The 27323-nt window shown below is 37.6% G+C and overlaps 1 protein-coding gene across 1 annotated transcript in view; it reads right to left on the reverse strand.

Moving 5' to 3' along the window:
* LOC140843298 (THO complex subunit 2-like) overlaps positions 1-27323 on the reverse strand; it is a 105869-nt gene that overhangs the window by 41214 nt on the left and 37332 nt on the right. The window contains 6 exon segments of the mRNA XM_073212279.1: positions 8283-8390; positions 8392-8479; positions 9698-9870; positions 10371-10526; positions 12693-12785; positions 24820-24986. Of these exon segments, the coding sequence (XP_073068380.1) occupies positions 8283-8390; positions 8392-8479; positions 9698-9870; positions 10371-10526; positions 12693-12785; positions 24820-24986 (785 nt within the window).

A 27323-nucleotide genomic window follows, 5' to 3' on the forward strand; every position in this document is an offset into this window, starting at 1 on the left:
CAGCTCTGAAGCCCCTCACCGCAATAAGCAGCCTGCCAGTCATTCCTCCAACTGGCGTGGACCCCAAAACACAGGCCCAGTGGCAGGAGAGTGGCAGCACGCACCAGGGACAGCAACGCTGGAAGGAACTGAGAGCAGATCCGTGTGCCACAGGAGAGGCTTTTGCTAGCCCGCAGCGGCACGACCGAACAGCCCGGGCACGGCTCGCGCGCACTGGCAGCAGTGAAGCCAGAGCCCGGTAGAAGCCTGCGTGGAAGAGCCCCACGCGCACCTGCAGCAGAGCCAGAGGGAGCAGGTGTGCTCCCAGCAGCTGACCAGAATCCTAGCCCAGCACACAGCCACCAGGGCCAGACCCAAAGCTGATGCTGTCACACAGCTGACTGGCAGGGCCGCCACTAGCACGGAGGAGCGCACCTGGAGTGCCTGCCACTCCCTGCAGGGCCCCACACTGCTCTGACGGACACCCCGCCCACAGCAGCTTAGGGGATTAACCCGGTGGCTGTTCCAGGAGTGCAGGTAACCGTCACAGGCAGCGGAGAAGGGCAAGGCATCCAGCAAGCAGGAAAGGACTTTCTTCTCCCAGCTGACACACCCGCAACCTGCCTACAGCCATTGCTATCACACTGAAAAGGCAAAAACTTCTGGTCCAGTCCAAGATAGTAACACCTGAGAAAGGATCTGCAGAGGCAGACCTAACAAGACTCCCTGAAAAAGAATTCAAAATAAAAATCATAAACATGCTGACAGAGCTGCAGAGAAATATGCAAGAGCTAAGGGATGAAGTCCGAAGGGAGATTACAGATGTCCAGAGGGAGATTACCAAAGTGATGCAAACTCTGGAAGGATTTATAAGCAGAATGGATAAGTTGCAAGAGGCCATTGATGGAATAGAAACCAGAGAACAGGAACACATAGAAGCTGATGCAGAGAGAGAAAAAAGGATCTCCAGGAAGGAAACAATATTAAGAGAACTGTGTGACCAATCCAAAAGGAACAATATCTGCATTATAGGGGTACCAGAGGAAGAAGAGAGAGAAAAAGGGATAGAAAGTGTCTTTGAAGAAATAATTGCTGAGAACTTCCCCAAACTGGGGGAGGAAATAGTTGCTCAGACTACGGAGGCACACAGAACTTCCAAAAGACGGGATCCAAAGATGACAACACCAAGACACATAATAATTAAAATGGCAAAGATCAAGGACAGGAACAGAGTATTAAAGGCAGCCAGAGAGAGTAAAAAGGTCACCTACAAAGGAAAACCCATCAGGCTATCATCAGACTTCTCAACAGAAACCTTTCAGGCCAGAAGAGAATGGCATGATATATTTAATGCAATGAAACAGAAGGGCCTTGAACCAAGGATACTGTATCCAGCACGATTATCATTTAAATATGAAGGAGGGATTAAACAATTCCCAGACAAGCAAAAGTTGAGGGAATTTGCCTCCCACAAACCACCTCTACAGGGTATCTTAGAGGGACTGCTCTAGATGGGAGTACTCCTAAAAATAACACAGAACAAAACACCCAACATATGAAGAATGGGCGAGGAGGAAAAGGAAGGGAAAGAAATAATCACCAGACTGTGTTTATAACAGCTCAATAAGCGAGTGAGGTCAGACAGTAAGGTAATAAACAAGCTAACCTTGAACCTTTGGTAACCACGAATCTAAAGCCTGCAATGGCAGTAAGTACATATCTTTCAATAATCACCCTAATGTAAATGGACTGAATGCACCAATCAAAAGACACAGAGTAATAGAATGGATAAAAAGCAAGACCCATCTATATGCTGCTTACAAGAGACTCACCTCAAACCCAAAGACATGCACAGATTAAAAGTCAAGGGATGGAGGAAGATTTTTCATGCAAACAACAGAGAGAAAAAAGCAGGTGTTGCAATACTAGTATGAGACAAAATAGACTTCAAAATAAAGAAAGTAACAAGAGATAAAGAAGGACATTAAATAATGATAAATGGCTCAATCCAACAAGAGGATATAACCATTATAAACATATATGCACCCAATACAGGAGCACCAAGATATGTGAAACAAATACTAACAGAATTAAAGGAGGAAATAGAATGCAATGCATTCATTATGGGAGACTTTAACACACCACTCACTCCAAAAGCCAGATCCACCAGACAGAAAATAAGTAAGGACACAGAGGCAGTGAACAACACGCTAGAACAGATGGACCTAATAGACATCTATAGAACTCTACATCCAAAAGCAACAGGATACACATTCTTCTCAAGTGCACATGGAACATTCTCCAGAATAGACCACATACTAGGCCACAAAAAGAACCTCAGTAAATTCCAAAGATTGAAATCCTACCAGCCAACTTCTCAGACCACAAAGGTATAAAACTAGAAATAAATTGTACAAAGAAAGCAAAAAGTTTCACAAACACATGGAGGCTTAACAACATGCTCCTAAATAATCAATGGATCAAGGACCAAATTAAAATGCAGATCCAGCAATATATGGAAACAAATGACAACAATAACACAAAGCCCTATCTTCTGTGGGATGCAGCAAAAGCAGTCAGACCTAAGAGGAAAGTATATATCAATCCAGGCATATTTAAAGAAGGAAGAACAATCCCAAGTGAATATTCTAATGTCACAATTATCAAATTTGGAAAAAGAAGAACAAATGAGGCCGAAGGTCAGCAGAAGGGAGGGACATAATGAAGATCAGAGAAGAAATAAACAAAATTGAGAAGAACAAAACAATAGAAAAAATCAATGAAACCAAGAGCTGGTTCTCTGAGAAAATAAACAAAATAGATAAGCCTCTAGCCAGACTTATTAAGAGAAAAAGAGAGTCAACAAACATCAACAGAATCAGAAACGAGAAAGGAAAAATCACGATGGACCCCACAGAAATACAAAGAATTATTAGAGAATACTGTGAAAACCAATATGCTAACAAGCTGGAAAACCTAGGGGAAATGGACAACTTCCTAGAAAAATACAACCTTCCAAGACTGACCCAGAAAGAAGCAAAAAAACTAAACAGACCAATTACCAGCAACAAAATTGAAGTGGTAATCAAAAACTACCCAAGAAAAAAAACCCCAGGCCAGATGGATTTACCTCAGAATTTTATCAGACATACAGAGAACACATAACACCCATTCTCCTTTAAGTTTTCCAAAAAATAGAAGAGGAGGGAATACTCCCCAACTCATTCTACGAAGCCAACATCACCCTAATACCAAAACCAGGCAACGACCCCACCAACAAAGAAAACTACAGACCAATATCCATGCTGAACGTAGATGCAAAAATACTCAACAAAATATTAGCAAACCGAATTCAAAAATACATCAAGAGGATCATACACCATGACCAAGTGGGATTCATCCCAGGGATGCAAGGATGGTACAACATTCGAAAATCCATCAACATCATCCACCACATCAACAAAAAGAAGGACAAAAACCACATGATCATCTCCATAGATGCTGAAAACGCATTCAACAAAATTCAACATCCATTCATGACAAAACTCTCAACAAAATGGGCATAGAGGGAAGTACCTCAAGATAATAAAGGCCATATATGTTAAACCCACAGCTAACATCATACTGAACAGCGAGAGGCTAAAACCTCCTCTGAGATCAGGAACAAGACAGGGATGCCCACTCTCCCCACTGTTATTCAACCTGGTACTGCAGGTCGTAGCCACGGCAATCAGACAAAACAAAGAAATACAAGGAAACCAGATTGGTAAAGAAGTCAAACTGTCACTATTTGCAGATGACATGATATTGTACATAAAAAACCCAAAAGAATCCACGGCAAAACTACAAGAACTAATATAGAAATTCAGCAAAGTTGCACGATACAAAATTAACACACAGAAATCTGTAGCTTTCCTATACACTAACAGTGAACTAATAGAAAGAGAAATCAGGAAAACAATACCATTCACAATAGCATCAAAAAGAATAAAATACCTAGGAATAAACCTAACCAAGGAAGTGAAAGACCTATACCCTGAAAACTATAAGACACTCTTTAGAGAAATTAAAGAGGTCACTAAGAAATGGAATCTCATCCCATGCTCCTGGCTAGGAAGAATTAATATCGTCAAAATGGCCATCCTGCTCAAAGCAATATACATATTCGGTGCAATCCCTATCAAATTACCAACAACATTCTTCAATGAACTGGAACAAATAGTTCAAAAATTCATATGGAACCATCAAGGACCCCGAATAGCCAATGCAATCCTGCAAAGGAAGAATAAAGTGGGGGGGATCTCACTCCCAACTTCAAGCTCTACTACAAAGCCACAGTAAACAAGACAAGTTGGTACTGGCAAAAGAACAGAGCCACAGACCAATGGAACAGAACAGAGACTCCAGACATTAAGCCAAGCATATATGGCCAATTAATATTCAATAAAGGAGCCATGGACATGCAATGGGGAAATGACAGTCTCTTCAACAGATGGTGCTGGCAGAACTGGACAGCTACATATAAGAGGATGAAACTGGATCACTGTCTAACCCCATACACAAAAGTAAACTCCAAATGGATCAAAGACCTGAATATAAGTCATGAAACCATAAAACTCTTAGAAAAAAAATTGGCAAAAATCTCTGGGACATAAACATGAGTGACTTCTTCATGAACATATCTCCCCGCGCAAGGGAAACAAAGGCAAAAATGAACAAGTGGGACTATATCAAGCTAAAAAGCTTCTGTACAGCAAAGGACACCATCAATAGAACAAAAAGGCATCCTACAGTATGGGAGAACATATTCATAAATGACAGATCCAATAAGGGATTGACATCCAAAATATATAAAGAGCTCACATGCCTCAACAAACAAAAAGCAAATAATCCAATTAAAAAATGGGCAGAGGAGCTGAACAGACAGTTCTCTAAAGAAGAAATCCAGATGGCCAACAGGCACAGGAAAAGATGCTCCACATTGCTAATCATCAGAGAAATGCAAATTAAAACCACAATGAGATATCACCTCACACCAGTAAGGATCACCACCATCCGAAAGACAAACAAAAACAAATGTTGGCGAGGTTGTGGAGAAAGGGGAACCCTCTTACACTGCTGGTGGGAAAGTAAATTAGTTCAATTAGAGTGGAAAACAGAATGGAGGTTCCTCAAAAAGCTCAAAATAGAAATACCATTTGACCCAGGAATTCCACTTCTAGTAATTTACCATATGAATGCAGCAGCCCAGTTTGAAAAAGACGGATGCACCCCTATGTTTATCACAGCACTGTTTACAATTGCCAAGAAATGGAAGCACCCCATGTGTCCATCAGTAGATGAATGGATAAAGATGTGGTACATATACACAATGGAATAGTATTCAGCCATAAGAAAACAAATCCTACCATTTGCAACAACATGGATGGAGCTAGAGGTTATTATGCTCAGTGACATAATCCAGGTGGAAAAGACAAGTACCAAATGATTTCACTCATGTATGAGTATAAGAACAAAGAAAAAACTGAAGGAACAAAACAGCAGCAGAATCACAGAACCCAATAATGGACTAACAGTTACCAAAGGGAAAGGGCCTTGGGAGGATGGGTGGCAAGGGAGGGATAAGAGGGGGGAAAGAAAGGGGCCATTCTGATTAGCATGCATAATGTGGGGGGAAGCATGGGAAGGGATGTGCAGCCCAGGGAAGACAATTAATGACTCTACAGCATCTTACTATGCTGATGACGGTGACTGTAATGGGGTTTAGGGTGGAACTTGGTGAAGTGGGGAGCCAGTAAACATAATGTTCTTCATGTAATTGTAGATTAATGATTCCAAAATAAAATAATAAATAAATAAATTAAAAAATTTGACCAGCTAAATATTAAATGGTAGATCAAATATTTCAGTAGCCAAAGGATTGATATACAACAGCTGTTAAATTTTCTAGGCAGTTACTATTATCAAAAATCAAAATTAACATGGACGGAGCTAGAGGGTATTATGCTCAGTGAAATAAGACAGGTGGAGAAAGACAAGTATTGAATGATTTCACTCATCTGTGGAGTATAAGAACAAAGCAAAAACTGAAGGAAGACAACAGCAGCAGACTCACAGAACCCAAGAATGGACTAACAGTTACCAAAGGGAAAGGGACTGGGGAGGATGGGTGGGAAGGGAAGGATAAGGGGCATTACGATTAGCACACATAATGTAGTGGTGGGGTATTGCAAAGGCAGTATAGCACAGAGAGTTAGTGAGTCTACAGCACCTTACTATGCTGATGGACAGTGACTGTAATGGGGTATGTGGTGGGGACTTGATAATGGGGGGAGTCTAGTAACCACAATGTTGCTCATGTAAGTGTATATTAATGATACCAAAATTAATGTATATATATATATATATATATATATATATATATATATATATATATATATATATATATATATATATATATATATATATATATATACACACACACATATAAATCAAAATGACATGCAATTACCAAACACTGGAGAAAACTGCTATTGTGCTGGTAACAATTTCCAGTCTTTTGGCTGCCTTGTTTTACAACAGAAAAGAAATTATGTATCCTTTTTAGCTTTTCAAAGACCTTGGATTACACGAAGATTTCTTAGAATACAAAAAGCAATCCATAAAAGTACTGCTAACTTGGAATTAATCAAAATTAAAAGCTTTTGCTTTTCAAAAGTTCATAAAATAAAAAGGCAAATCAAAGTGAAAAGTAATAATAGAAGACAACCCAGCTAAAAATGGGTTGCAGATTTAAATGGACATTTCAATATGGATGATTGCAAATGGCAAAGAAGGACATGAAAAATGTTCAACATTATGGATCACCAGGGAAACATAAATTAAAAGCACAACAGATACCACTACATACTACCCATTAGAGTGACTAAAGTTTAAAAAGACTGAAAATACCAAGTGTTGATGAGTATGTGAAGCAACTGGAAGTCATATACATTGCTTCCAGGTATACAAAATGATACACACATCTTGGAATAGTTTGGCAAAAAGTTAAATATACACTTATCTGTATGGCCCAGCAATCCCATTCCTGGGGAAAAAATGTGCCTTCAACCCCCAAAGACTTGTATAAGAATATTCACAACAGCTTTACTTATAATAGCCCCCAACTAGAAACAACCCAAATGCCTCTCAACTGGTCAATGGATAAACTCTCATATGTCTATATAATGAAATATTACTCAGTAATCGAGGAACTACTGACCTGTGCAACAACTCGGACGAATCTCAAAAGCATCAAAGTGGAAGAAACTAGACAGAAAAGAGTATGCTCTATAGAACTCCATTTACATGAAGTTCTAGACAGAAAAGAGTATGCTCTATAGAACTCCATTTACATGAAGTTCTAGAAAAAGCAAGACTATAGTGACAGAAAGCCTACCAGTGGTTGCCAGGAACCAGAAATGAAGGGGAAGGAATTGACCAAGAGGGAACTTCCTGGGGTGATGAAAATATTTAATGTCATCATTGTGGTGGTGAACACACAACGTGTGCACATCTGTTAAAATTCATCAAATTATACACTTAAGATGAGTGAAGTTTACTGTATGTCAATAATAACTCAAAGATGATTTAAAATAAAGCAGCACAAATGGTTACTCATAGAGTAGCGACCACAAGGAGTACAAGGAAAACTCTGGTGCACCGGTACTGTTGTATTTCTTAATCTGGGTGGGGGGCACATGGGTATTCTGTTTGGAAGAAGCCACTGAGTTGTACAATTATGACTTGTGTACTTTATTTCAATGAAAAGCTTACTATAAAAACTAAGGAATGGGTCCTCCTCAACAGTTTGGATTTCATACAAATCATGGCAATGATTAAAAATTGCAGCTAAGAAAATAACTGAGCAGAAGAAAAGCAAGAGGAAAGAACACTGAGTCAACCACTAATTATAAGGTGATTCAAAAGCAATCACTTGTTCCAAAGCATATTTTCCTATGTGGGCGACAACTAATAATCAAGCTAAATTCAAGTTTTATGTATCTATATATGTCTATACATACATACATGCATACATACATACATACATATATATATATATATATATATATATACACATATATATATATAGAGAGAGAGAGAGAGAGAGGATACAATGGACTTTCCCCAAAACTTTAACCATCAACCTTTTTTTCTTAAGTTCATGTTCTTTTAATTTCAAGAGAAATAAAAACAGAAATAAGCTCAGAACATGTTCACTCCACAACTTAGTTTTCTGCTTGGAAAAAAAGACTCTTACTAACCTCCTTCATAAATGATTTGCCAATGCGCACCACTTTCGTGAATAAAATGGGATCATGAGAAAGATGAGGACCAAGGTAACAGAACATACTGAAGACATCTCTCCTCAAAGTCTTCAAAGCTCTCTGCTTGTTTTGGTGCTCTCTTAGTTTGCAAAGCATTAACAGGTGAGCCTTTAGCACCTTTAGGAATGCCAACTCTATAAAAGGAAGTAAAATTCTTATTAATACTATTGAATTGCCCATTTTAAATTAATACAGTCATATTAATCAGTAAGTAAAACCTTTCTTGCTCATATTTGCTTTCTATATTTCAACTGTGCCTAACTTTATTCTACCAGATAATTTAACTAGTAGAAAATACAAAACCAATACTCATTTGAAAAAAAATCAAGAACTCAGAGGAGAATGTTTTAAATTTACAGCCTAAGAAAAGGAAATAAGAAAAATGCAAATTTCAAGTAACACTTAACATACATCATATGAATTTGTTTTTAGTTAAACTTGGCCAGTATCAGGAATTTGAATATGGGCATGGGGAATAAGGGATGGATGTCAGAGACACTGGAAGATGAAACAGAAAAATATGGATAAAACAACACTGACTTAAGTCAATAAACATTTCTCAATCTGTGTTCCACTAGCTAGACGGAGTATGAGGTAGGTGGTGGGAGGGAAGGTGAGCAGCGTAAGGAAAGAGTGTGTCACACTAAAAGCACAGCATGCCCAGAGTTCTCACCTGCTGTGGAGTCACAGGGGTCACTCTCTGAGAAGAAGCCTTCATGGTCCACAGCCCAGGTGGCACTGAAGGCAGCAGCCAGCCGCTACCCGCAAGTCACAAGGCTGGGGCTTTTGAGGCAGGCTCTGCTCTCTGGGGCGGAAGCCAGAGCTTCTGCCAATACTGCTCCTAAGTATCCTGCAAGTAGGCTGAGGACTAGAGGACTGGTCGACACAGTAACTAGGGATGATGAGGGAGGCTGCACTAGCAATTTCCCCAACAGCAGCCTAAATGTCAGGAAAGATAAGGCAAGCAGAGAGGCAAAGGCCTCACTCAGAGCCACTCAACGCAGGATAGAGGAAAATACACTAAGTAAAAACCTTAGAATTCTCTACATCTCAGATAGGAGGAAAAGTAAAGAACAGAAGAATGGAGTTTTCACTCTCAATGGAACAAACTCAACCTAAATGTCTAACCTATATTTTTTAGACTAGACGGCAGCACACATTCTGTAACACCTGATATAGACGTTAGGCGACAAGTCACTAATTAACACATACCACACTGTGAATAATTTGTATCTTCTTATAAAACATACTAAAATATATGCTTGGTTTGAAGAGACAGGATAAACATGCAGATTTTTTATAGTCCTAATCTAATTCTACCTCAATGAGTACTAAAGCATATACTAACATACCTTCGGTAGAGCGGCTCAATAGTTATGTGAATAAGCTTGCAAATAGCAAGGGATATTAGCTTATGTGAAGCTGCATAGTATGGAGGCATCTGATCCATAATGTTCTGGGCATGCGGCCAATCACCAATCTTTAACAAGGCTTCCAACAAACCAAGTTTTTGGTTGTCAGGTGGCTAAAAATAAACAATTACAGTAAGAATACAGACCAGACACCAATAAATCCTAATTTCTTTATTTTTGAAAAATTGAGCTAAATAATACAACAATGTATGTCAACTATGGCTGCCATTCATGGTAAATGCAATGGTATTTTCCAGAAACTACAATCAAGTTTTTTACCAACTGAAAAAAAAACAGAATCTGTTTTTTCATTTAGCAGACACAGTGTGACAATTTTTAGACTAAGGATTATATACTACCCTGTACTTAATGTTCTGTGCCACAGCAAACTAGAACTCATTCACCTGTGAGAACCCCTTGGGACTTCAGAGACAGAGCACAAATAAAAGTCACAAATACATTTGTGATTTTACTTAGAACTCATTTTGAAATGTATGTAAGAAATCAAACCACCTTTCTTCAGCATAATCAAAATTAATAAATTGTTGATTAACTAATTAAATAATTCTAAATCCAGAAGACAATGTTGATTTTACTAGAATGAACCACATACCTTCTCTACTTTCTCCTCTTCTTTTTCCTTTTCTTTGTCTCGCTCATCCATTTTTTTGGAAGACAATACAACCATTGTAAGTTTTCTAACAATTTGCTTAGCTTCCACAATTTCTCATTTGTGTTCAGCCATAATGCAATTATCAGCTGGAAGAAGCTAAAAATGGTTCATTAAAATTTCATATAACAGCTAATACTATTTGCACATAAAAAGCAAACACTACACTCAATAAAACTGAAAATAACAAAGTCAAGCTTATTCATGACCATGATATCCCTTCTAAATAAGTTTCTCTCCATTATAATTTTATAATCTAATTAAGAGCTTAAATTTTGTATACCTTTTAACATCTTGTAGCAGTTCAAAGTTTCATGTTAACACAATACTATAACAGTGATGCTTACCACTGAACTTGGTTTACCCAATAAATGTGTACCTGTTCCATTAAAAATATCAGATTACCCCTCTAAAGGACAAACTCCAAATTAAATAAAGTACTACATAGAGATACAATTTGGGAGAGGTGAGCTACTGAATTACATAACAGCATGAATTTGATTCCTCTAAATGAAAAATCTAAAGTAGAAAAATTATAAACAATTTGACATCTTAGTTGTCATTTCCTAGACAACTATATGACTTAAGTCACAAACTAGTTTCTAGTTTATTACTATTGTGTATAGCTGACCCTCCAACATGAAAAAGGACTGAGTATCTCAAAGACAGCCATCTTGTATGCATGGAAGATGGTTAATGTAGACATTTCATAAAGTAACCCAGACACAAAGAAAAACACAGAAAACAATCCATTATTTAGTAGTTTCTGATAGCACTATAGTGAGCTATAAAAGTGTACCTGCCCCAAGAAATGCATAATCTAATAATTCAGTAGCTAAATCTAATGCAAAGCAAACCAGCAGCAAATAAGAAAAGGCAACAGTGAAATAATAAACTACATATTGTAGACTTTGTCCCATTAGTCAAAAGAGGGGGTGGAAGACAAGTCACTATAGACTGGTACAAGGAGTTAAACTTTTGTCATTCATTATGCTCTCCACTGCTTATTCTTTTTGCCCTCTATTTTTATTGTTTTCCTATATATCTTCTGTAGGTCCCCATCTTTTATATGGTCCCCATCTTTTATATAGAGTACTGCCAATTGTCTCTAAAATTTCTCATTACAATGGATGAACTTTAAGCTTCTTAAATTTCTTTTTCTAGTTTTGTCTATTTTGGGAATGTATTACTGGGTGCATATAAAGTTACAACTGCCACGCCACATCTTGCTAGTGAACACATGCTTATTATGAAGTGAACACAGTTCAGCCCCAATCCATTTCTCCATCTTCATTTCCCGTACATACCAGCCCAGGGTCCAATGACTTTGAGCTTCCTGATGTTCCCCTGAGGTGATGATAAGGCCGTTTCAAACCTCCACCTCTATACCCAGTTCATTTTACTTACAAAGCTTCCTACCTTGTAAGCTTAGCCAACACCTACACATCTATCAAGATCCCAGTTCAACATCACTAGTCTGGAAAAGCCTTCCAACATAGAGAGTCACTATCTATCCTAAGACCCAACAGCACTCTGTGAATACCTCCAGCAGAGTACTTACTATATAATGCAAAATGTTTCTCCCTTGCTAGACTATGACTGCCTCCAAGGGAAAGACCAAGTTGTAGTCAACTCTGTAAACCACAGTACATGATAATCAAGAAAGTCAGAAAGTTTCTGCAAAAGCAGTGAAGGTTATGTCAGCTTTGGACAAGTTTAAGCTCACAGATATCCTAGCACACAACCTAATAAAACTGTAAGTGGTATACTACAAACTTAGTTTTATTTAAACTGACAGGCTAAATTGTTGCTAAACTAGAGGTCATCAATCACAATTTCATACATACTCTTCTAGATCCTGGATCCGGAAATTCATCCTAAATGCCTAAAATTAACATTTTGGGGAAAAGGAACAAGTATCTAGGTAATCCCACATTTCCTGTTATTTAGGTATAATAGAGAAGTCTAAATCCACACTGTTTAGAATTTGGCTTCTCCCCCATGAGATATGCCTTGATGACAACTGAGAATGTCATATCCAACTTTGAATCCTGCAAGGATGATTAAAGTATCTGATTTCCACAGTTTGTCAAAGCATTAAATTCATTCCCTTTATAAAGTAAACACAAAGCAATGAAGCATTAAGGCTTCAAAAATTAAGACGTGAAAGCCTAGGACCAACCTTGGAGTGCTATAAAGGCTGTCTACTCCTCCCCGCACCCCTGGGATGGACAACTAAATATTGTTAGCAGCCTATTGACTTACATGTACATAAAGATCATCTAAATCAATAATATTAAATTGTAGAAGTACTGCTGCAGCTCTGTATAAAGATGAAGGGGTCTCTCCATTTAGTTCCTTGAAGAACAGAAGAAAAGTTTCTCCTTAGTGCACAAAATACAATTAAAATCATATCCTTTACCTACCAATAATTAAGAGCAAAGAGACTAAATAACTCTAGGTTAACAATAAGCTTCATTCTTCTTCCTGATCATACATAACATCTGAATGCAGGACAAAGATACTTATCTCAACATCCCTTTTCATATTAGAACATCTTCTAAAGAGCATGAGGAAAGATTTCAAAATGGATACACTATACAATGCATGCTAATAGTTTAATAAAATCTGGAAATTGAATAGAGTAACACTTTATACTGCATAATATTTAGTTTGGGTTTCTGTTTTTGTGTTTTCTTACCTGGCTTTTTTAGGTGTTCTCAGTGGAGATGCAGATAGACGGACAAATTGGTAAGTGCAGCACTTTCTGTGTCTGCTTTAATTTTTTTCTCCCTATTCTTTTATTTCTTGGTTTTGTGCTATGTAAATCAGCAGATTACCCCTTCAAAACAGGTCTCTATACATATTACACATGGATAAACCAACATTTTAAAATAGAAATGGTCAATTCTAGGCCAGACCTGCAGACCCTGCATAGAAACAAGGATATCTGAATGCTGTCAGGAAGACCTTTCCCTAATTTTTAAACTGCTTGTGGTCAGATGAATGGAAGAGTGAAGTGAGGACAACTGGCAATTACTAAATGGCCAAAAGAAAATAAAAAGCAAACAGTAACAATATACTGTTTTGCTTCTCAAAACTGAAAATGAGATCGTTGTAAGGCTTCCCCCACAACTGTGATAGGTGTTTTGCACTTACCATATGAACCTAAAAAAGCAAATAGGTTTATCATAAAAAAAGGCATTTTTCTACTCTAATTTTTAAGACAGATAAGAGATGTCATCAACTTAAGAGTTTAATTCTAAACTTTTGTACATGGTTACTTAGTATCAAAACATGTTCCCATAAAAACAAATGGTAGTCAGGATTTCAGAGCAAACCCACAAAACCTCACTACCTGACCTGAATCTACCAGGTATTATTCTCATTATTTCCATTATCTTTATTTAAATGAGTCACCACAAGCCCCCAACTCCCAGCCATACGTCAGCTTCCATACTCTGCTCCTGATACTGCCCTGCACAATCCTTGTTCTGTCCTGTCCATTCCACTTTTCCACATTCTCAAGAAACTTCCATGGAATCCTCTTGAATTCATGACTCGTCCTCAGCAAAACCCCCTATATCTGAACCTGTCCTCTAAATGTCCCCTCCACCTTCATGCCTGAACAGAGCCTAGCACTCTCTAGGAACACCACTCCCACTGTAACCTGGTGGCTATTTTCCCCAGGCCCCACACTACTAGGCCTGTAGGTGAGGTACGAATCATGTTTGCTTTTAATAGTTGTTTTCAGTCTATTTTTTTCCCCTGCACCCTCACTAAAACCCACCCAGCTTTGGATTTCTTATCAATCACTACTGCTGTTAACTAGTTTTATTCCATCATAGTCAAATAATATGTTTTGTACAAATGTACTTAGACTTACTTTGCCATCCAAGGGTCTTCCCTGGAGAATGTTATATGTGCAGTTAAGAATAATGTGTCATCTATTGTTAGGTAGAGTGTTCTATATATGCCTGTCAATTCTAATTGGTTTATAGAGTGAAGTCTATTTTGCCTGATATTCAAAGAGCTACCCAGGTCTCTCCTGGATGTTATTTGCATGGGATACCAATGCCCACACTTTCACTTTCAACATATTTGTATCTTTGTATTTAAAGTGAGTCTTACAGATAGCATAAAGTTGGATCATGCTTTCTTATACATTCTATCGAACTGTGTCTTTTTTATTACAAAGTTTAATCCATTTACATTTAAAGTGTTATAGTTTACCCTTGAACAATGCAGGATGGCTAGGTTAGGGGTGATGACCTCCACACAGTTGAAAATCCACACATAACTTCTGACTCCCCAAAAACATAACTACTAATAGCCTACTGACAAGAAGCCTTACCATTAACATGAACAGCTGATTAACATATTTTCTGTTATATGTATTATATACTGTATTATTACAATAAAATGTTTTTTTTCAAATTGTCACAAATCTCAAAAACATTTCCCAATATATTTATTGGAAAAATTCCCCATGTAAGTGCACCTGAACAGTTCAAACCCATGTTGTTTAAGGGTCAACTGTACTGACAAGGAAGGCTTTCTGCCATTTTGCTATTCGTTTTCCATGTCTTACATTATTTTTTGTCCCTCATTTCCTCTAGTATTGCTTTCTTTTGTGCTTGTTTTTTTTAGAATGTACCATTTAGTTCCCTTCTCCTTTCCTTTTCTGTGTGTTTTTTAGTTATTTTCTTATTGGTTACCTGGGATATTACAATTAACATTTTAAACTTGTAATAACATAGTTTGAATTAATACCAACTTAGTTTTAATACTATATAAAAACTCAATGTAATAGTATACAGAAAGCACGTATATATCTCTATCCCTCCAGTGTTACACAATGTGTGCCAATTACATTTATAATTACTGTTTAATGCCTTTGTCTTTTAAATCATATAGGAAAAAAGGAAGGCCTACAACTAAAAGATACAGTAATATTGGTTTTATATTTACCTATGCAGTTACCTTTACCAGGGTTCTTTTTATTTCTTGATATGGCTTCAAGTTACTACCTAGTGTCCTTTCATTTCAGTCTGAAGGACTCCCTTTAGCATTCTTGTAGGGCAGGTCTACTAATCCAGCTCATAATCTCTCATTTTTGAAGGGCAATCTTGTTCGGTATAGAATTCCTGGTTGTCAGTTTTATTATTTTAGCATTTTATATACACCATCCCACTGCCTTCTGAAGAGAAATCAGCTGTTCATCTTATGACAATCTCTGGTATGCAATGGGTCGCCTGTTTTGCTGCTTTCCACATTCTCTGTCTTTTGATGATTTGACTAAAATGGGTCTCAGTGCAGATATCCTTTGAGTTTATCCTGCTTGGTATTAATGGAAAGTCTTAGATGTGCACATTCATCTCTTTCTTCAAATTCGGGAAGTTTTCAACCATTATTTTTTCTGTCCCTTTCCCTGTCCTCAGCTTTTGGGACTCGGTAATGCCCATATTGGTACAGTTGATGGTGTCCTATAGGTCTCTTAGGCTCTGTCATTTTCCTTCATTCTTTTCTATTTCAGCTCCTCAGCCTGATCTACTTCAATTGACTCATCAAGTTGGCTGACTGTTTCCTCAGCCTCCTCCACTCTGCTCTTGTGCCCCTCTAGTTAATTTTTCACTTCAGTTATACTTTTTGACTGCAGAATTTATTTGGTTCCTTTTTTATGATTTCTATTTCTTTATTGATATTCTCTACCTGGTGAGACAGTGCTTTCCTGGTTTGCTTTAGTTCCTTGCCCATGGTTTCCTATAGATCATAAGCGTATTTAGAAATGTTAGTTTAATTGACCTAGTAGGTCCATCACCTGGGCTTCCTCAGGGACAGTTTCTACTAATTTATTTTTCCTTGTGAATGAGCCATGCTTTGCTTTGCATACCTCATTTCTTCATGAAAACCAGACGTTTTGAGGATCATGTGACAACTCTTAAAATCAGATCCTGCCGCCTCTCTGAGGGGTTTGTTGATGCTGCTTATTATGGGTTATTGTTGCTTGCTTTTTTAGTGACTTTTCTAAACTCACTTTGTAAAGTCTGTATTATTGTCTTGTGTGGCTACTTAAATCTGTGTTGTTAGCTTTGAATTTTCTTAAAGGCCTGAAGCCAAAACAAAAAGAAAGAAAAAAGAGAAAAAAAAATACTCCTCTGGTCTTTGCACACTGGCTGTATTGTTAGGGCCTCCTCAACACTCGGCCAGGTCATTTGCAACTCTGCCTTAGTTTTCACTTCCCGCTTGTGCAGAGCCTGAAGGTCAGCCAGAGGAAAAGGCTTAGGGGTCTTCTCAGCTCTTTTCTGAGCCCGCATTCAGTTCTGAGCATGTACGTGGCCATTTTTCCTGCAATTCCCTGGTATATGAAAGAGCGTTTTAAAAATCCTTATTCTCCCACGTATCTCCTTATCCAACTCCTTCCTTTCTAGGCTTTCAAGTCTCTCTATTGCTTATTTGATTGTTGTCTCTTGCTCCAGGCTGCTAAAGCCAATAGTTGTGCTTTTAAATACTTTTGTCAAAACTACCCCAGCCCTGGGGATAGCGCCAGTCTGGTGAAACAAAGACAGGCCCTTGCACCAGTCCTTCAGGAAGCAGCCAGACAGGTCACAACCCACAGCTCTTTGAGAACAATTCTTTGTATCCTCTGGCATTAGCAATCTGCACTAGGAATGTGGGCTTCTATCGTCTCACAGACACCACCAATCTGGGTGTGAGCGATAGTAGGCAAGCAATTTAAGACACCACAGTGCTCTCTTACCCCAGACCAGCATCTTCTTTCTTCACCAAGCCTTTTCTTGGTCGCTTCAAGGTTTTTGCTAAATTCCAGAGTTCTGTAAAAGTTGACTGAGAGTTTTTGCCAATTCACTGGTTGCTTTTATGGAGGGACAGAGCTCTGGACGTCCCTACTATGCCATTTTCAGTGCTGTCCTATTGCTGCTATCTGTGGACCCCTGGTCACTATCCTTCATTTAGCAATGGCCTTCACTGTCACTGTCTTAACTCTATTCATTTCTTAATTTTTGGAGATTTTCATATATACGTAAGTGATCCTTCCATCGAGCTGCCTTCTCAGTTCCTTGAATTCCTCTCTTCCAAAGACCTTCTCCTCTACACTATTTCAGCCATTAGCTCCATATCCTAAACTTTAAAATTACCAATAGCTACAACCCCTCCAATATGCTGATTTCAAGTACCCACCCTCAAGTGGGTCCTTAATGCTGCTGGCCAATCATATTCTATTTTCTCTTGTCCATTCATTGCCCTACACAACTATTTCCTACCCTCTTTCCTAACCTCCATATCTCCTCTTTCATCCTCTCTGTCAGAGGCTGACCCTGCTTCCTATTTCAGCAAGAAAACGGGAGCAATTAACAGGACTGCTATAAACTTTCACCACCATATCTACCCTCCTACCAAAAATTGTACCTACATATGCTGCCTTTCTACCGATTATTACAGATGAACTCTCTATGGTCGTATTTAAAGCCAACACATCCACTTATGCCATAGACTCCAGTCCATCTTACTCAAAACACTATTCCAATAATTCTCTCCTCTCTCCTACATCTCCAGGTTTCCTCCTCTCCACTCAGTCGTTCCCATTAGCATACATATGTTCTCTTTCCCATATTCAAAAAAACCCTCAAGCTCACATTCTCCTGCCAGCTACCACCTCATTTGTCTGTCCCTCTTTGTAGAAACTCCTTTATATAGTTGTCTATTCTGTCTCTAATTTCACTCTCCCCATTCTCTCTTAACGCCACCCTAACTCTACCAAATTGGCTACTTTAGACCTCTCTGCTGATAAATCCAATGATCAATTTTTAGTCATCTCAAATGACCGCCCAGAGGCATTTAACAGAGTTCATCATTCCTTCTTCTATATAGCTTACAAAAAGATGCTACATTCTGTTTTCCTCTTACTTTATATGTTCCTGCTATACCTGCTTTGCTGGTTCCTCCTCTTCTCCCAGGCCCCTTAACATTGGCGTACCCCAAGGCTCAGCTGTTGATTCTCTCCTCTTGTCTCTCCATATTGAACCCTTGTTGAGTTTATACAGTATCACCACTTTAAATATCTACATGCCTTTGACATCAATATTCTATCACTAGCCCATTCTGTTCTCTTGGACACCAGATCCATATATCCAATTATTTACTCAACATCTGCACTTGGATATCTAACACAACCTCAAACTTAACATGTCCAAAACTAAATTCCTAACTCCTATTCTCAACACTCCAAACCCATTCCACCTAAAATTTACCCTATCCCAATGATGACAACATCACCTTTTTAAATGGTCAGTCCAAAAAAAATGTTAAGATAGTCCTTAACTCTACTTTCTCACATTCTGTATCTAATCCATTAGCAAATACTACTGACTCTACCTTCAAATTATGTTCAGGATCTCGTCAACTTCTACTGCTACCATAACCATATTGATTCTTTGAAAACCTAAGCCAACACGCAAATGCACTCTGTCTTTTTGTCTCTTTTGTCTCTTTCTCACACACTCACCACTCATATCACCATTAGAGGTGGCTACTAAAGAGGCTCCTCACTCTGCCAGCTAGTAACTAATGGGGGAAAAAGTAAAGCATTTTCCCTGGCTTTCATAGGAACTTCATTTCAGGGTAACCAAACAACCCAAGTTTATAAGGGACAACTCTTCTTTATAGAAGAATGACAGCTAATAAATGTAGGGGGCATGATAAAATTAGTGAATGAAAAATTTGGAACTGCTAAGGAAATAACTGATTCAGGAAAGGATCATCCATCTATTCTAAGACACTTAATGTAAGGTTGATGAAAAACTGGATATTCACATGGTACCAAAGTGACAAACTACAGATTACTTGCTATCGGCAAGGACGGAAATATTATTGTATAATGGAGATATTAGACTGTCACCAGTATTCTGGAATGTTAAAAGTCAGACAGATATTAGACATTATGTTATATGAAATATATAGTACAACCTATGAAATATTTCTGAGATAAAATATTTCACCTGAACACAGTCAAGACTTTAGACCTAACTCCAAATATAAAAGACAGGGGACAAAGAACAAATTAAACCAATCATGAAAAAGTAATTAGATAAATCCAAAAGGCAGAGTCTTCTATGGGAATGGTCTCTTCAAGAAGTCAATGCCATTAATGGTAAGGTGGGCACTATTCTAAACTAAAAGAGACTGATGAATCCTAACAATCAAATGTAATGTTTGGTCTTTGGATTATCACTTGAATGAACCAGCTATAAAATTTCAGGGATAATTTGGGAAATATGAATGTGGTCTGAGTTCACTATAACGATGGCAATCTAGTTAGATATGAAATTGGTATCATGGTACACAGAAAAATGACCTTTTAAAAAGCACACACTAACATATGTAGGAGTAAATGTTCATGATATCAGCAATACAAATAATTATTTCCAAAAAAGTATACCAACATGTTTATAAACTTGCTTCTAAGTGATGGGCTATGGGTATTTATTTCACTATTCGCTCTTCCCTATATGTTTGAAAATGTTCATAATAAAGTGGAAAAGAAAAAGAAAAATAAAATGAAAACACAAAGTCAGAGCATATCACTCTCCTACTCAAAATCCTCCACTGGCTTCATCCAGCATCAAAGTTAAAAACCTTGCACTAGGCTCTGTGTAATGTGGCCCCTCGTGTTAGACCTCATCCCCACCGCTCTGCCATTCAGTCACCCTGACACACCCACATCAGTCTTCTTGCTATTCTTCAACACATCAGGCATGCTCACACCTTAAGGCCTTTGCACTGGCAGTTCTCTTAACCTGAATGTTCTTCCCCAGACTTTCTGCACATTTACACCCTCACATCTTTTGTATCTTTGCTGAAATCTTACCTTTTTAACAAGGTCCACTCTCTCCATTCTACTCAAAATTGCAACCTACCACTCCCAACACTCCCAATCTTCCTTATGCTACTCTATGTTTGCCCCATCACAATGATCATCTTCTGACATACAATGTAACTTCCTTTGAATGTGAGGATCATGAAGGCAAGGATTTCTATTTGTTCACCCCAGCACCTGAAACATAGCCTAGCACACAAGAGGTGCTCAATCATTATTTCTTAAATGAATGAATTTCAGCTATAATACTGCCTAACCATGGCACCACTATTATTATTATTATTTTGTCTTGAATCCAGGAATGAAGGGGCTGTGATATGGGTGAGAGTGATCATCTTGCTCTTCTTTCTGATGGCAAGACAACTCCAGCCTAAGAGTCCTGGGGTACCCTCACACCTTCTAGTACTCCTTCCTTCCTCCTGTCCTTTGTGTTGACCCTCATGTTGTCCTGAAACCCTCTACTGTAGTAATCCCTGTTAGGAAAATCAATCAAATGTGCCTGCCCAATTTTCCAAAATGGTCGTGTGCTCTAAAACTGCTTATATCCCCTACTATCTTTCCAAGTCAAAACATCCAGTATGAGGAGGTTGAAACCAGAATAAAATCACTCTCACTGACTTCACAGCAAAATAATTAGCTTTGCCAAAAAGTTTTAGCAATGGGGGGGAGTGGGAAGAAGCCTGCCAATCCAAATAATTCCCAACTGGTGAAAATATGGGCTGTAGACAGGAGGAGTGAACATTTTCAGGTAGTGATAGGAAGAGGGGAGGGAGGAGTAAATTAAGGGACCGATAAACAGGGTGACCATACATGTCCAGGAACCAATTCCCAGGGGTGTAGCCCCTAAGCAGTTCCTGATTTTTTTTTTGAGAGGGCATCTCTCATATTTATTGATAAAATGGTTGTTAACAGGTAACAACAATAAAATTCTGTACAGGGGACACAATGCACAATCATTAATCCACCCCAAGCCTAATTCTCATCAGTCTCCGATCTTCTGAAGCACAGTGAACAAGTTCTTACATGGTGAACAAATTCTTACATAGTGAATAAGTTCTTACATGGTGAACAGTACATGGGCAGTCACCACAGAAACTTTCAGTTTTGATCATGCATTATGAACTACAAACAATCAGGTCAGATATGAATATCTGTTTGATTTTTATACTTGATTTATATGTGAATCCCACATTTCTCCCTTATTATAATTATTATTATCATTATTATTTTTATTTTTAATAAAATGCTGAAGTGGTAGGTAGATGTAAGATAAAGGTAGAAAACATAGTTTAGTGCTGTAAGAGAGCAAATGTAGATGATCAGGTGTGTGCCTATAGGCTAAGTATCTAATCCAAGCTAGACAAGGGCAACAAAACATCCACGGATGCAGAAGATTTCTCTCAAAGCAGGGGGGGTGAGGTTCTAAGCTTCACCTCTGTTGATCCCCAATTTCTCACCTGATGGTCCCCCTGCGACTGTGCCTGTCTTAGGTTGTTCCTCCCTTGAGGAATCTTACCCGTCTCTGGCTAGCCAGTCATCTTCCGGGGCCATATAGGGAAATGTAAAGTTGGTAAGTGAGAGAGAAGCATTATTGTTTGAAAAGGTTAGCTTTTTACTTCTTTGCAGATTTATGCCCTGTGGGTTTTATGCCCAGCATTTGTCTTGAGGTATCTTTACCACTTGGAAGAATTATGATACTCGGTAAATTCAATATGAGGCACGAATTCGATTTAAGGGTTGTAATTAGGAAGGAAGAAGAAAAGCTATAGAAGTAGCAGACGGAAGAAAACATGGGAAGATTGGTTATTTCTTTGACATATCTTCTTGTAGAGTAACCTGAGCATGTATAGGTTTTAAACTACTAATTAAATTGCACACACACATTAACATAATAAGAATACAGTTACATATCCAAAGCAGACCTACAATTACCAGCCATCTCCAGTGAAACCAAGAAAACCAGTTAGGCACCCTAAGCATCTGTGAAAACTTATCTGTGATATGATGGACATTGTCTAACTGAATTTAAATAGTTTGAGAAAAATCATACAATTTAAAACAACACATTCCTGGGAACTGTTCACATCCCATATGTTCTTTTAACAGTAGATAGTCTGTAGTCTCAAGATTTTGGAGCGCTGCAACTTGCACTTCTCCTAATTCTTAGCAGTTCCTGATTTTATGACTTTCCTTCCTTTACCTCCCACACTATAAAACTTCTAACACAAACACTTTTCTTCCCTTAACCTCAAGGGTCCTTAAGACTGCAGACTGTCACAACAAGATCACTTGGGCAATAGAAACAAGGGAATGGTGTTATAATTTGAGGGTTATTCTTTCTAATAATAGGTTATTTCAAAATCAAATATTTTTTGGTTGGGCATTTCTCATATAAGAAAAAGAGATTCTATTTTTGAAAAAAAGGATTATTCCAACATTGTCAAGACCCCCAGGGATATTTTAATTCAGCCCAAAAAGTGTTACCATTATGAGGAATATTTTCATATAAAAATCTCAGTTCTAAAACTCGCAATACTTGATGTTATGCAGTGGATTATCATTATTCACTGCAATATGGTCCAAGACCTACAATTTCCAAAGCCCTAACCTATACTCTAGTCATGCATGCTCAAGTTGAATTTCAGCTACCCTGTCATGTCAGCAGTTGGCTTCATGTTCTCAAACCCAAAACAACCACAGTGCCTCTTAAAATGTGATTAAATACTTTAAGTTCTCTTTGCCTGTACTAACACTTGCACAGTGGCCTCCCTGGCTGCTGGTGAAACAGGGAACAGCTGCTATCATCAATTCTTGAACAAAGATAAAGTGCTCTTGCCTGAAAACCCTGCCATGAGTCTTGTTTGGTATCAAAACGGTATACGCTTTCAAGTTCTCATCTGACTTCTCTTCTGCAACATCCCAAAAAATGGGAAATCAAAGATAAGCAAAGGCAGTAGGGGATATTATCATTTGAAAATCCTTAAAAAACTGTATTATTATCCTAAACTTGACCTTCAGAGAACAGGAATACACACTCTTCACCAGGGTATCCTCAGTGCCTAGCAAAGCAACACCATTATCACAAACACTCAATAAATCAGTATTTCTTGACTAGCTAAGTACCCCAGACAGGAAAACAAATTAGGAAAGCTATACCAACAGGACAATGGAGGCCTTATTATGTTAAAATCCTCCATGCTATCAACAGTTATCTTCCTAAAACATAGATCACTCATTTACAATTAGTGAGCATGTACTCTAGGCTAAGTAGTAAATTAATTCAGAAAAATTAGTAAAACACAGACCTTGTCCTACGTGGCTTACAATCTTGCAAAGGATGTAGATATGTTTTATTCTAATATAACCTGATAAGTACCAGAATTCTGTGCCAAGTTTTATGAGAACAGAGATTAAAAAGTGACTAATTCTGCATGGGTGAAGTGTCAGTGAAGAAATTACAGAACAAGAAGCACTTGATTTTAAAGAATAAATAGGAGTTCACAAGATGAAAAGACAGGTGAGATGGTTGGGGAAGAACACTTTTCTAGTTATAAAGAACTGCATGTAAACAAAGGTTTATACGTAGCACTGTCTTTACCTAAATGCAGGAAATGGCTAGGAATTTCTTATGATGAGAATATTAGGTTTAAGAAAATGAAATCACTAAAGATGAGGATAGAAGGAAAGAATGGGGCTAGATTGTGAGGAGCCTTTCTACCATGTTTGGAAGTTTGAATTTCATTCTGCAGGCAGAGGTTTTTGTGCAGTGTGTCAATTACATCTATTTTAGAATGTAATAGTAATAATATGAAAAATGGATTGAAACAGAAATAATCCAAAGCATAGATTTGTTAGATAATTACTATAGTGTTTTAAATGAAAATTTATGCTACGATATGCCTTAAGAATTTATTCACATCCATAAAAAATTCCAAAGGTCACTGTGATGGGTACTATCTATTCAGTAAAATTCTAAATCAGCACAGATATCAAGGGACCTTGACAATCTAAAGTGCACCTAACTTTCCAACTTCACTTCTGGTCCCTTCTTTTCCCATCTTACAATCCAGCCACATCAGATTATGTACCATTTCTTCAATCTGTTGCATACATTCATACTGTCATGTCCTCACTCTCACAGTACTTGTTACGCCTGCATGGACAACTCTCAAAAAACTTCTACTCATCCTCCAAGAACCAGGTGAAAAAAAGGTCGTATCTCTAAGGTCCTCCCCGATTCCATCTCTTGAAAGGCAAATATTTATTATGCTTTCCTCTAGGCTTTCACATCAAACCATTCACCCTACTAATATAGCACTGATCATCTTGCTTTGTTACCTATCCATTTATCTTCTCTCCTCTGCTTGAATGGCTGAGCTGGAGCCAATCATTTACAAACAAAATCAAATTAAACTGTACATATAAAATGATGAAATTAACCTCCCCCTCTTTCTCCATTGATATATAGAGATACACATATACACATTTTTTTATTACCTGATAAAACTTGAACTTGGATCCAAGTATATGACACAGTGTTTGCGGTTCACACATACTCATATAAGATTCTAATAAAGATATAAAGAATTCATCGTGTTCTGGCCTGCATTCAAACACTTCTAAAATGACATCCAAAACTCTACTGGGATCCAGATTAAAGCATCCTGCAAGAGATGAGATACACACAAATTCAAAAGTGATTATACATCATTTCTACTGAAGCCATTAACTTTATGGGACAACCTACATTACAAGATAAAAATGTTTCTAAAAACAACTTCCTTTATAAATTTGCTTCCCCTTCCCCAGAAGAATATCTTCATAATTTTTAAGGTCATCAAGTCCATTCCCCACATTTTACATATAAGAAATGTGACTTTCCCAGCATTACAAAGTGGGTTAGTGATACAGCTGAAGCTCAGGATCTGCAACACTAAGTCAAGTAAACTTTCCTCTTTGCCACACTGTCTCATCAGTTACTCTCGCTAGTGAAAGAGATAAACATTGTTAACTCTTAGCAAAATATGAAAATCAAACAATGCATTTTACAAGTTAAGCAACTAAAGGAGATTTTTTAATGTTTTATATAGAAGTACTTTGAATGTTTACAAACAGTTAAAAGCTCAGATTCATGAACGCAGAACATACTGTTAGAATCATTTTTTAGTTTATTTTACATACACAACAAAGCTACAGAAAATAATTGTACCACTGATTTATACTTATGGTTTTGGGCAGCATTTATAAAGATAAGCAAGAGAGAAAGAAAAAAATAAGGTAGAGCAGGAGGAAAGAAGCACTGAATAAGTGCAGACGGCTACTTATCCATGCTAATCCCTTAAGGTAAGCTCAAAAGGGCCAATGGACACATATTTAATAAACCTGCCTATCAGCCACCCTACTCTTAGTAAATTATTACCTCTATTTGCATTCAGCTGCTGCCATATTATATTATAGTGCAGTGGCATCATATACGCATTTAATTTATGAGAATACAACCATTTACACACAGCAAAGAAAATGATAGAAATAAACATTTAATTAAATGATACAGGCAATTCTACCCACCATTCCTCTCAATAAAATGTATACTTATGACCCAAAGTCAGCATGAGATGTTAATCTGCTATGCCATTTATATCAGTTCCCACATGTCTTATGCATTAAGCCAAATAGAATTCTAGTGTTTTAAATTACATATTTTTTCATTAGACTCAACCCGTACACACAAGCTAACCACTTCACGGTGGCAAGCAAATAAACACTGGCTAATGCAGCAGAAAATGGAACTGCGCTGAACTTAGGGAGAGGCATTATGTCAAACACTGTACCTAACAGATGACTTTGGGGATTTTTCAAAGAAAATTCTTACATAACCTATTTTATAAGATTTCCAGAGTTACTCCTATTAAATCTGCAACTATACTAAATGCTATAAAACTCATGTCTGATTCACACTATCTTGGCAATTACTTAGAAAACCAAATTCTTCAAATACTATAAGTATTTCTTTCCTCTTTTTATGAAATCTGAAGTTAAGAACACATTTTTTTCCCATTTCACATACTAAGGAAAAAATGAACTAACACATTGATGATGTCTTACTGAAAAGAGTTCCAATTTTTACAAATTCTCCAAAAAGATATTTACTTAAAGTTCTGGGAGGAAAATGTCTAAATATTTTAGCCCCTCCCTGTAACCCCAAAAAGTATGGCTCTCAAATAACAACTGAAAAAGTAAAATAAATGTAAAAGTGACTCCAAAATAGCAATTAGAATTTTTAAATGCTACTAGAAGAAATATAAAATATGAAATGGTACAACTACTTTGTAAAACCAGGAGTTTCCTTAAAAGTCAAATTACACCTCCCATATGACCCAGCCACTTCAATCCTAGGTATTTTCCCAAGGGAAGTAAATATCTATGTCCACACAAAGACTTGTACACAAATATTCCTAGCAGCTCTATACAATAGGACACACTCAAATGTCCATCAACATATGAATGGGTAAAGAAATTGTGGTACAGTATATTTGTAGTATATACAGTGGAACACCACTCAGGAATAACAAGGAAAGAACTGTTAATATATACAACATGCATGAATCGCAAAATAATGATGCTGAATGAAATAAGCAAGACAAAATAGAACATTCGCTATATGATTCCATTTATAAAAGAATTCTAGAAAATGCAACCTGGTCTATAGAGTCAGAAAGCAGGTCAGTGGTTGCCTGGCGAGGCAGTGAAGGGGAATGAAATAAAAAAGGAGGAAATTGGGGGGTGGGGGAGGAGGTAATAGAAACAAGCATTATCTAAGTTGCAGTGAGGTTTTCACAGGTGTATACATATGTTAAAACTCAAGATGCTCTTTAATTTGGACAGTTTATTATATGTCAATTATGCCTGAATAAAGATGGGAAAAATGCCTCCAAACTGCTAGTAACATTGACAATAAACATTATCAAAGGAAGATCTAGCAAATTCTCCAACCTTATAAC

Source organism: Manis javanica, chromosome 1 (genome assembly GCF_040802235.1).
Source record: "Manis javanica isolate MJ-LG chromosome 1, MJ_LKY, whole genome shotgun sequence".
NCBI lineage: Eukaryota > Metazoa > Chordata > Mammalia > Pholidota > Manidae > Manis > Manis javanica.